Source organism: Ixodes scapularis, unplaced genomic scaffold (genome assembly GCF_016920785.2).
Source record: "Ixodes scapularis isolate PalLabHiFi unplaced genomic scaffold, ASM1692078v2 PGA_scaffold11__112_contigs__length_91849675, whole genome shotgun sequence".
Lineage (NCBI taxonomy): Eukaryota > Metazoa > Arthropoda > Arachnida > Ixodida > Ixodidae > Ixodes > Ixodes scapularis.
In genome coordinates, this window is record NW_024609837.1 from 43,434,630 (window position 1) to 43,447,254 (window position 12,625).

The 12,625-nt window shown below is 45.2% G+C and overlaps 1 protein-coding gene across 1 annotated transcript; it reads right to left on the minus strand.

Annotated features, from left to right (window-relative positions):
• Positions 1–3,313: 3,313 nt before the first annotated feature.
• Positions 3,314–11,991, minus strand: LOC8036444. Its single transcript, XM_002411830.4, has 3 exons — positions 11,799–11,991; positions 7,223–7,551; positions 3,314–4,644 (listed from the first exon to the last, which is right to left on the minus strand). Exons 2-3 carry the CDS (start codon positions 7,490–7,492, stop codon positions 3,649–3,651), a joined length of 1,266 nt encoding a protein of 421 aa, XP_002411875.3. The 5' UTR covers positions 7,493–7,551; positions 11,799–11,991; the 3' UTR covers positions 3,314–3,648.
• Between the last annotated feature and the right edge of the window lie 634 nt (positions 11,992–12,625).

A 12,625-nucleotide genomic window follows, 5' to 3' on the forward strand; every position in this document is an offset into this window, starting at 1 on the left:
TTTGAAGCAGTTTCATGGTGTCAAATGAATGCCTTGGAAGCTCGCTCCAGTCCCCGCGCTCCAGCACGGAACAAATAATTGGCATATTCTATTTTTTAGACTACTCGCCCGACTGGCAAGCTGAACTTCCAGTGACGTCACGGCCCTGAAAAGGGCGGGTAAATTTGAATGTCTGTTTTTGCATCATTTTCATTTGCCGATTTCGCAATAACTATTATGAATTTCACGATATTAAATAGCATTCCAGAAAGGGTAAAGGCCTGGGAGTCAGAAAATATAGTTAGTTGAGGTAGCTCAAAAATCGGCGGAGTACACCTTTAAGCCTCTCGCGATGCCTTTGGACCAGCTCCGCTGCAGCGCATCCGGTCCTAAGAAGTCGCTAAAGGCTTAAAAACCGGTCTGGTCTCTCTCGGGCAGGAGTGTGAACGGGCCTTTACGCTTCAAAGCTCCATGCGGGTTTGGCCAGCTCGGCTAAAGTGAAGTTGGACGGCTCGACTTCGATAAAGAACGGCAGGGAGGAATTGGGGTTGTGTGTTTATACAGCCTAGAACTTGGTCTCCCTCAACGGGCCACGAGTCAGCTGTAGATGAGAAGTTTAGCCAGTGCAGTACAACCGCTAGCATCGCTGGATTAAGGGGGAAGGGGGGGGGGAGGGGGTTAAGGAGGCTGCAGCCCAGGGCCTCAGCCCTAAGAGCAGAGGAAGGAAGCCCCCTGGCCTTGGCGTATTCTTTTTTGTTTTTTAAATTATTATTTCTGGATAACAATTTCGGAGGGGGCAGAGGAAAAGTCGGGAAGCTTGACAGCGTCCTGCCCCCTTCAGTTCAATGTAACTCCAGATAATAGAACTTCAAGCAGCGGGAGAAGTCGGGGCCCCCGCCTGATGTCGCTTCCTGCAGCTTGTTTACTTCGAGTGACCTTGTCAGCACTTACAGAAGCGAGGCCTCCGCATCTTAGGGGGGTCCCCCGTCCTGGAGGCACTCTACCCCGTCCCACTATGAAGTCCGTGCTTGCTGGTGGATTGTCGCGGAGCCTTTTGTGGTTGTTCGTAAAAGTCCCTGATTACCCCCTCGTCTCGACGGGAGCGGAAAGCGCTCCGGCGGCGCCACCGATAGACGCAGTGCCGGCTTTACACCATCAAGGGCCCTCGGCAAACTCCGACCGTGGCGCCCCCCCCCCCCCTCCCTCTTTATACGCCCCTAGCTATCGACATCACGCTGTTAGTAAACATGTGAGTATGGCCCACGGTGGTATGGCCCAACACGAGCATTTTGTCAAACGAGAACCGCATTCCAAAAACGAACGGCGATCAAGCATATAGCGTCTTGTCGGGCGCCATATTCCAATAAATAAATAATAAATAAAAATAAAAACGTTCAAAAGGGAGGCGCGGCGGCGCCCCCCTTTTGATTGCGCCCTGGCAGTGTTGTGCCCGTTACCGAAAATAAGTAACGAAATAGCGCTACTCGTTAGCTTGGAAACAAGCTACTCGTTACAGAGCTCCGTTACCATTTTGCAAATGTAACGAAATACTGGTGTCGTTACTTGCCATGACGAACGGACGTTACTTTTACGTTATAGTTTGTCGTCACTTTCTGTTTCACTGTTAGCTATGACAGCTGTTAGTAAATGACTGTAGAGTCTCAACTGCAAACGTCTCCACAAGATTGTCGAAGACTTCTTGAGAAACAGGAGTTTGATGCACACCGTCGATCTTCCTCTTCATTAGCTTATTGCCCCTATATTTCTTTATTTCTTTATCCGGCCCTGTTCCTTTGAATTCGTTTTCATGTATTTCGCAGAATGAGACTTTCACCGACGATGCGCGGGTCGTCACAATATTTAAATCAAGCGACCACATTTTTGCTTTACCAAGACCTTTTTTATAAATAGAAACTGATGCTTCATAGAAACATCCCAGCAGCCATAGATGAAGAGGGGACCAAGTTGTTTATTGGTGATTAATTCCAGAGAGAGCGAGGAATTGTCCGTGGGACAGCTCGAACTGCCAGTCCTGAAGAGAGTGCACTTAGGTCGTGGAGACGAACGAGGGTGGTTAGTACCTTTACGCGCCCTTTTTGAGAGTGTGCTCGCCTGTGCTTTTGTGTGCGCGTGTGTAGTTTGTAGTTCACTTGCTTGCCGTCAGGAGCGCAACCACCTCACCCCACTTCACCCCACACGGAGAGTCCCTTCGAGCAGCTTTGCGCTGATGTTCGAGCTTCGTAGGATGTTTCGGCAACGGTTTATTGAACTTCGCTCCGATTTAAATCACTCTACCGGCAGGCAGTGTCGTCAGCAAAATGCGTTCCTCTGTGACATGGACGGGACCTCTGTACTTGTACTCTGTACTCATTGCACCCTATTTTGAAGGCGCGCCAATCTTATAAGTCGCCCAGAGGGCATTGACAACAGTCACTTAAAGCGCTTGGCTGGTTTAATCTGCAACAAGTTCCTCAGAATACTTCTGATTAATCATGCAAAGACAGTCACGGACAGAAATGAAAGATCAGCTGGATATGTGCACAAGCCCCCGAGGAAGTACTTTAGGCAGTAATATGCACTGTGCGAAAATTGTACAGACTACTACACCCTCGTCTAGAACAGCTGACCGACTTCATGTGCGGCCTATGAAATGATCATGCAGACCACGGCAATAGATAGATTGGGCCTGCTTACATTTCACGAGAGTGTACGAATTACTTATCACTTAAAGTTCCTCCACGTAGAAGGGGTCCGTCTACTCCTGTTCTTGAGTTGCAACAGAAGTCCTGGAGGTAAAGACGAATATAGTTTTTTTCGCAATTGCATTCGCTGTCTATACTTACCACTTTTTACTCCTGAATCTCTCGGAAATGTGCGTCACATATTCACCGTTTTTGGCTCATCAGAAGCGCATTAGATAGTGGCTAAGGGTTTAAACGTAAGGATCAGGTGTCATAAGCTGTAAAAATCTCGGCGGCAAGTTTCGACAGCGCTGAGATACACTGTCAGACGCGCTCTGTGCACACGGCAAAGGGTAGCCCAGGGGTGAGGTGACAGCGCCCCCCGCGAATTGCGGCGGGAGGTGGCGATTGCCCCAATTGCAAGGGCCGTAAGAAGAGAAAGAGAGCGAACGCTTCCAGTCCGGCCGTGGCTGTATTCGTATTTTCGATTCTTCCTTAAACAATTTGGCTTACAATATGACACCGGGTGACTGAACTTCGCGGTGCGAGGTAACGATGATGCAACACTTCAGGATGATTTTGACCCCGGAAGAGCACCGCTTTTGCCTCAGAAGCCTCATCGAGCATTCTTACACAATAAACACAATTGTTGCTTGATAATGACTTGATTTATTACTGAAAAAGAAATATTGGAACTCAGTACGTCGATGAAAGAATTATACATTATTTTTGCATGAATTTTCAATTTAAATCAACAAAAGCGGTGGGGTTTGAATTGCGGTTGATGTAATAATACACCACATTTTAAACCATCACGAACTTTTTTAAACCTGCATTAACACCGTCTAGCTCTATTCAGCGATACGTAAAACTGCAGCGTTCACTAATCAGATCGATTTGGAAGGGGACGTATAAAGCAAACTTTCGTGTAGGCGGCGTCTTTTTTCTTTTAATTTATCTTTCTTTTTTTAAAGAAGCGGGTTTACTATTACTCAGCCTCAAGGAACAGGTGTAGTGTGTCGTTCCTAACAAACCCATACTTTTCTATATACTCCAGGTTTTTCAAAGCCAAGCATACAAAACTTTCTTTGGAATTTCGCTGTGGTCTCAAGAACGCGCGATCACCTTTGCTCACACTCGCATTAGCCCTTCGAAAAATGCTCTTTTTCTTGTCCGTTCCGTGAATGACTCCGACCCTGACCGTCTTCCGGAACGGCCATTCAAGGCTTGAATCGTAGGCTCCAGGATAGACATTTAACTCAAAGAGGAATTGAATGTAACCATGCATCCCCCGCTCAAGATGGCAGACGATGGATACGTTGTATCCACTCACGTACTGCAGGGGGCTTTCAGATTCCGCCCTTCCTTTCTCGGTTGCTTGTTTCCTCAGAGCAGCGAATCCCTTTAGGTACCAGTGGAATTCCTTTCCTTGGTGGTCAGGAGACACGTCCAGGAACGCACTCTCTGTGCCATTAAGCGGGCATTCGACGTGCGTCCTCATGCCCCCGGCCCGGCACCCCTTCTCTAATTTGCCGGCGTCACCAGCGACCTCACTCAGTCCGACCTCTGCAAGAATAGGAGCTTCAATGTGCAATCTGAACAAATGTTCAAGAAGTGTCGCAGACTGAACTTCCAGCTGCTCTTTGGACCTCCTTTCAGCCTCCCTGACGTCCTCCCGGCATTGGTTGAGGCTGGTGTGCAGACAAGAAAGGTCGTCAGAGAGCTTGTCCAACGCTTCTTTGATTTCATTACTTGTCTGCTCGATACGGTCGTAACCCAGGTTGGCGCGGTCTGTGTTCACTACGGGCCCAACGGCGGGGAGTTGGCAACCATGTTTACAGTGTCCCACAATCTCGCTCCTCAGCACGGACGAGGAACACCTAGGGCAAGACACGACGTGGAAAGCACACTCAGTGAAGTGCTTTAGGAGACTGTGAACGGGACCCAGGAAGCTGCAGCCATTGGGATTGTTCCAGCAGGCCACCTTGGAAAAGAATGCGTCGAAAAAACACGTGTTAGGTCAAGTTGTGGCAAGAATGCACAAACAAGGCTGTCAATCCATAGTACTCAAAAACATTGGGAATGCTCAAAATGTTATGCGACATTGGCTCAGAAGGTTTGGAAGAATGCCAATGTGTTAAGCACCGCGACGTATTCTATACCTCAAATCAATGTCAATATATGTTTTCAACAGCAAGACATATGTCATAGGTGCCCGAGGCAAAATCTTACCAATCAGGTTGTTTTACTCCTTTTTTATTTTTGATAACTGATTTATAGACTAAAATATGTTTTACCTATTACAGTTGTGTTACTATTATACTTACTATGGATCTTGCTTATAAAGATGGCACATTTATTGCCCGATAGATGAAGCTTCCAGACATCACTCCTAAGTGAAAAGCCCAACATACTTCTGATACTCTTCGGAAGAAATCAGTACGGATGCATCCTTTGTACATTTTTTTAAAAATCTTAAATTAACCAATCTTGAGTATACTGGCCAGATACTAATGCCACATTTTAACTGTTCTTACCGTGACATTTAGGCACTTGCACTTACTCCAGATATATTTTAAGTCATACTTTGGCTGTGCGTTCTAGATAATTCCAGTCATCTATAAATACGTGATTTCAAAACAATAAACGTGCTGTTAAAGCATGCATAAATTCACAGTATCCGAAAATCCAAAGTGAAGGTGCAGTAATCACATCAAATGAAAAGTGAAAACTCATGTAGTATAAATTCCTATCACTGGGACATGGACCCATGTCCTCTTTATTAGTGGGAATCAAGAGAAGCTTCTGTTACTGCTGGAAATTTGTTTTGGTGAAGTTTTATTTTAATGTTCTAAATAACATGATTTCGTGGACGAAACACTGGAATTGGCAATCTCGGAAGCTGCGTAAAATTCGATTGATGCCGTTGATGCTCAGTATAGCACAGATGTATGTGTGCAAGTCGACGGGTTTTAATCGAGGTAAAATCAGAGCAGCGAAATTTATATCACACATTAATGTAATGTCAAGACCATACTATATTACTCTACTGTCCTTCATATTCAGAAGTCAGGGCATAGCTGAAGCTATAAGCGCGGGGATGTTGGCTTGAACCTGTCTGGTACAGCGCTCATCACATGGAAACAAATTCCTTGTGGTCGATTACTTTCTGGAGTAACTTTGTTATTATTTCATTACTACTCATAAGTAGAAATCACAGCAGTAACTGGATTATCCCCCCCCCCCCCGTCTACTATATTATAGAACTATATTTGCTGCGATATGTACTCTTTATAACATTGTAAATCTTGGAAACAACGAAAAATAAAAACATTGTTACCCATCTATACGGAAGGAGGGCATGCTCTTTGTCTGCTCAGTTTGTTGTGGTTTGTTTGGTTCCAATCTGGGGCTGTGATGTCTGATTTCTTTACCGAAGCCTTGTCGTACGGTGATCCCAAGGTAACCAAAATCAGATGTCAAAGACAACGTATGACAAAACAGGTAACCTCTTTGTTAGATGTAATATAAGCTGTTGGCCTCACACAAGAATGCACCATTTGCTGTATTCAAGTTTTCAGGTTTTTTTGTGCTTTTTTTTTTTGCGTGTGTGTGTGTTGGTAAAGTTTCGTGGGCATGGCGCAAGTCCTTCGAGCAGCGAAGCTAGATCCGGTTTGCTCACTTAGCTACTCTGACCCAGGCTAACCTCACAAAACATTGTTTGTTTGTTTTTTTGCACATTGTAGCACATATTTTGTCCCAAGTTTCTATGAGGAAGTCTTTCCCCTCTTTTTTCTAATGGTGCCCTTTGTTTTCATAATGTTCCTTACCAAAAGATATTTGAACAAAGCCTCCGAGAGGGAGGTGGTCTACAAAAAGGGGCAAAAAGGGGTAGATTGAAAAGATGAGTAGATCATAATCCCGTGATTCTAATCCAATTATCGACAGCGTGCATGTTATAAACCAGCAGAAAAGTTTGTTTTTAAATTTAAAATCTGAAATTATCGGAAAACTAACGGTCAAATAATATGATTTATTATTCTTGTTGTTACGTATAATCTAATTATACTTTTCAACCGGGAGTATTTCTAACTATAATTGATTACGATTTTGTTTTAGCAATGCGTTCAAGACCTACTTGAACGGAACTTTCACTGGTGCAAGTTCGCCTGCAAGGCATGATACCGAGAGATGGCTTGGAACTCACTGTCGTACCTTTTGCCTTGCTCGTACCTCTGGTGAAACCAAAATTTAAGTTTGAAGATCCAATACAGTTTCTACTGGGATATAAACGGCAAAAACCTTAGCACTTTTGCACCAATGGTAAAATTGCCTCTCGATGCAATGATGCCAGTCAAGATATAGTGACTTCCTCTTGCTTATCTCGTAATGATCCACACAATAAGTCTGATCTCAGCGCTCACCTGGCGTTTTTCGAGGAACAAACGACAAAAAACCTTAGCACTTTTGCACCAATGGTCAAGTTGCCTCTCGATGCAATGATCCTGCAGTCTTGCTTATCTTGTTATGATCCACACAACAAGTCTGATCTCAGCGCTCACCTGGCGTTTTTCGAGGAATCTCTTCGGAATGTCGTTTCGGGCGCAGTCATTCTCGCCGAAGGATTCCTCGTCGATGGGGCAGGTACTCCCTTCCCGGGAGCACTCCTCGTGGCACTCGTAGCACAGCGTGTGGCCACAGGACAGCCTCATGGCTTTGAGGGACACGAGTCCGCACAATGCGCATGCGCTGTGAGTGATGGCGGGCTCCTGGAAGAGAATGGGCCTCCAGTCCAGGGCATCGGAGAATCCGGACACGCAGAAGGACCTCATCTTGGATAAGCCACCGTCGAGCTGGGCCTCAAGTCTCTCTTCAATTAGTTGGGGCGCACCTGCGGAATGGGAGGTTCTCGTTATATCGATATATATTTAAATCTATTTATTTTCTTGCCCTCAGTTCAAGAGGCTTCACAGAATGGAGTGGGTCACATAAATAAAACACGTTAAAATACAGCAACATACATAAAAAAACTTTAAGTGAAACGTTCTAGCATCACGTGACACCAGGTCACGTGACGTCAATTTACACGCTAAACTTAGCGGGAAAACTGAATTCATGTGTAGGTCAGGTGACATTCATTTTCCCCGCTTAATTTAGAGAAACTAAATTGCCGTACAGGTCGTTACATCAGGTCACGTGACGTTAATTTCCCCGCTAAATTTAGCGGGGAAACTGAATTGGTGTGTAGGTCACGGGACGCTAGTTTCCCTGGCAAATTTAGCGGAGAAATTGACATCACTTGACCTGGTGTCACGCGACCTATACAACAATTCAACTTCCCCACTAAATTTAGCGGAGAAACTGAATTAGTGAGTAGGTCTGTGACGTCCCATAATGCAACACTGCGCGCGTTGCATTATGGGACGTAAGGACATATATACCAATTCAACTTCCCCTCTAGATTTAACGGAGAAACTGAATTGGTGTGTAGGTCTGTGGCGCCCCATAATGCAACACTGCGAGTGTTGCATTATGAGACGTCACAGGCCATGGCTTCACGAAATCCGGAGCAGCTAACCAAATAACCTTTAACGTTAAGGTCCCTTGACACAAAATAATTAGTAACGACAGATCGAAAATTATCTTTAGCGGGAATTTTCGAAATAGCTCGCGGCAGGTGGTTTTACATCGGTGACGTGTTGGAATGAATAATTGGTCATAAAATTTATTCGTTTGACAGGACGATCTGCCGACTTTATTAATATTATCATTATGCATTCTTATTTTATTTCTCTTTTTGGTTTTACAGAAAGTAGGAAGCCACGACAAAAGCTGCTGTTGCAGCTTGATTATGTCCTATCTTCCTGACACACGTCGACAAAAAAAGCAACATTAAAAGAAGAACTATGATGAAACCAATACACAATTACTACACAACTGCTTACATTATTGCGCTAATGGATACTTGCGGGAAGTAAAACAGAAACACAAGCACAACAACTCATCACTTTTCGATGCCTGCTAAAAAGTAAGACGGTTGTTAGTAGCCTTATATTAAGAATTGAAATATTTTTGTACGTTGTGAAATAAATAAATTTAGTACGTTTATCATCATCAGGGACATTAATTTTCAATGCGATGTGAAGCAAAGACTCTTCGGTTAAAAATGTCAAATAAGATATGTGAATGACGAGTTGGTCAACAAAATATAACATATTTGAGGGTGTTGAATAATATCGCATGTGTTGCGCTACAAGGTGCGAAAATTTTAAATCAGCACACACATTCAAAAAAATATAGCTGCAATCGGTGGAAAAAGAGCTAGAGTAAGGAGATGCACTTGACCATACAGTATTTGGATAATTGAAGCTTCCTAGAAGCAGAATTGAGACGTTTGGGAAACATGCGGTAACTCTTATTAGCATCACACAAATCTTCAACAAAGCTTGCACTAAGCGATGGCCAACAATAGCACACACTAAGATCAGTCTTTTGCATGCAGCGCAAACTTCAACATAAACGAGTTCTACAGGGTGATTCAAGGAGACGCTAGGCTCTTTAAATCGACCGCGAAATTCGGTTTCTTAACCTATCGCGCTACGACTTTGTGCAGCGTTGCCCACAGATGGTGCATTTTGTTTGTAAAATTTGCAAAGAGCGAACTTACCTGAGGAAAAAGTAAAGAAAGAAAAAGGCTTAGCTCCTATGGAAACGCAGCGACGCCACCGGTCTTCAAACAACACGGCGCCGTTTCGCACAAGAGACAAGAAATGGCGCAACGAACGCCAGCTGACGAACGAGCATACGGCGCCGAGAGCCGGCGACTTTAGCAGACAATCTTTTCGACTCAAAAGCGGCGCGCGTTCCGCAGGCGGCGACAGTCGCAAAAACAAAAAAAGGCGCGGTATCAACAAGGAACTGCAGTTCCTTGTCTGCTAAAGACGTCGGCTCTCGGCGTCGTCTGCTCGTTCGTTGGCGGCAGTTGGCGTCGCGACCACTTGCGCATCTCTTGTCTCCCGTGCGAAACGGCGCCATGTTGTTTGAAGACCGGTGGTTTCGCTGCGTTTCCATAAGAGCTAAGCCTTTTTCTTTCTTTACTTTTTACTTAGGTAGGTTCGCTCTTCGCAAATTTTACAAAAAAAAAAATCACCCTCTGTGGGCAACGCTGCACAAATCGTAGCGCGATAGGTTAAGAAACCGAATTTTGCGGTCGATATAAAGAGCCTGGCATCTCCTTGAATCACCCTGTGCATTAGTTATGACATCAATATAACAAGTAGAGTGAAATCTCCCGACTCGCCAAGAAACAAAAAACATGTATATCGACGGATTGAATGTTCTTATTAAATAACCTTACATTTTTATCTGTCTAAGGGTTCAATTGCATTACATAATATATCGTAATCCTGCTGATAAAGTCGGGAGGCTCGCACGGAAAATGCAGCGTGACTTCAGCTGCTTCCACTTTTTGGGAAACAAAGGTTTTGCGGCAGCACGAATACCTTAGAAGTAACTGCTACCCTGCTAAGAAAAGCCGCGGGAGTATGGTATCGAATTACTGAGTTAGAAGACACTGCTTTGCGTCTCACTGAGGGACACAGTCATTAGCAAACAAACTTGATCGTGATATATTATCTCCGTTACAGCAGTTACTGACGCTCAAAGCTTGGAAGTAACGGCAGTAAAGACCCTTCCGAAAGGCAGAACGTCGCTAGGAGACGAAAAAATATCAAGCAACCGACGCTTCACACAACGGTTATTCACACAACACCATGTTTGTTCAACAGGAAAGCGGAATGTCGCACACAATGCTGGTTTTGTACTCCAAAACCTTGTTCCGGTGCTTCTTGACACTGTGCAAGTGCCTTACGCTTGCAGTTTTTACTTTGACTCGGTCTTTTGCCACTTGTAGCGCGCAATGAACCAACTAGACCAATTCACAATTTTGTTGCACTTTAGGTGATTATTACTGTATTTGTAACGTGCATAATCCATTCTTATCTCGAGCCGGCCCCAGCCATTTGTTTCCATGTGAGCGGAATAAAAGCTTTGTGATCTCATGAGCGCGCCGGTCGGTTAAGTGGCATAAACCCCTCTTTAACTGGCGAATAAAACGCAACCAGTTCTAGTATCAAGCAGGCCCTGACCATCCAATCCCTTATTTGTTCCAGCGGCAGTAGTCGTTTTAGTAGCGAGTTTTAGTAGACCGTGTTTCCTCCTCCGCTAAGCCCCTCCGCTACCCGGAACGCTACAGCCAATGCCCTCGGCGCGCAGGCGCAGTGGCGGTTTCTTCGTAGCGGAGGGTTAGCGGAGGGGGAAACACGGTCTACTAGAACTCCCTATTATTGTGGCTAGAAGGGGAAGGATGACGGGCGCCGTATCGCGACGCAAATTATTAGAGAGCCTAGATTGAAGAGAGGGTCCATCTCAGGCCACGGGGATAGTTTGCAATTTAATGGCGGTCACCTCCTGCGGCTATCGGTCGCAAGTGCGGACGCGCTGCGTTTTCGGGAGGCGAAGAGGGAAGCATCAGGAATAGAGGAGACTTTTGCAGACGATGAGCGCTTTTGTCACCTACGTCCAGTTCGTATCGGAAATGCGCCCCATAAACCACGTGACTCCGATCGCGCAGTTGGAAGTCTCTGTAATATAGGCTCTCTAAAAATTTGGGGGACTACTGACTCGCCTGCTGGCTCCAGCGCGCCTTGCGGTCACACAACTTTTCATCGCGGAATTCGCATCGCGGAATTCAGGCACAACCAAATACACGGGTGAAACGTGCGCGATTCATGTCACAGAAAACACAGTCTGACATGGTGCCGTATCCAGGGGCGCAAGTTCCGATGAAAATCTTCGCCACCGCGAGAGGCAGTGCAGTCTGCGCGCGAGTCGTTTTCATCGCGAATTCTGTGCAGCCCTTCGTTCCTGCACGTCACACTTGTCCTTCCAGCCACAATTGTTTTATCCTCCTGAGCAGATTGCCACGAGACGAGAGGAAAAGCAGGACCGTGCTTAAAAACGACGTCGTGGCAACTTCAACTATGAAACGACCGCAGGACAAAACGATTGCCAATCGCTGAAACGTCGTTCAGTGTAAAGACCTGTCACATAGGAAGGGTAACATCACCAAGCGCTTACCCAAGATCGGTAACCGGTGGATCCGTTAAGCGAGAGCTCATTTGCAACCGAGTTCGAAGTTCCGCAGAACGGAAGACTTTGCAGCTTGGCGCGACACGTTCATTTGAGATCGCAGGAACTTAGTGAGCAGCGTCCGCTTGACGAATGATAAGTGAAGCGATAGTGAGGCGATTGCAGGGCGGCTCGGCAATACTCCTTCTGAGTCACAGTCTTCACCCTTTCAAGGAGCGTCTGATTAGGCGTGGACGTTATGCGAACATCGAATCTCGAGTTCGAAAGGAATCGAAAATGCCGAACCTTATTTGGGATAGAATTAGAAAAGATATAAACGTTTGAACCCCGCTAAATTTTGAGTCGAGAAGTTCGGAAATGTCAGGGTTTCTGAAAGGTCAACTTCAAACATTTCGAAACTGTTACTTACAAATAAATAAAATGTAGATATTTGAAAATTTCCTATTTTCTTAAGAATTAAAGCTAAAAAAAAGACATTTATTGCTTTTTCTTTATTTTTTTATGCAGTGGTGACTGGATTTTTGTTTCGTATTCCCTCTCCTTTGCAATGTCTCGGCGTTCCTTTTCAGACATTCAGTAACCCTCAGACACCATAAATTCTCAAAAATCGGAGCTCACTAGGGAAAAGTGTCGCGGCTTACTCGCTGGTACACTCGAATAGCTACGGCTAGGGTGCCTACATGTGCCTACAGCGGCGGAAATATGTAGGCACCCTAGCTACGGCAGCTGCGAGAGTGATCACAGTCACAAAATAAGTTGGGGGACTAGTTGGCTGATTATCATAAATATATTAGCGCTAATGTTTTTATGACTGC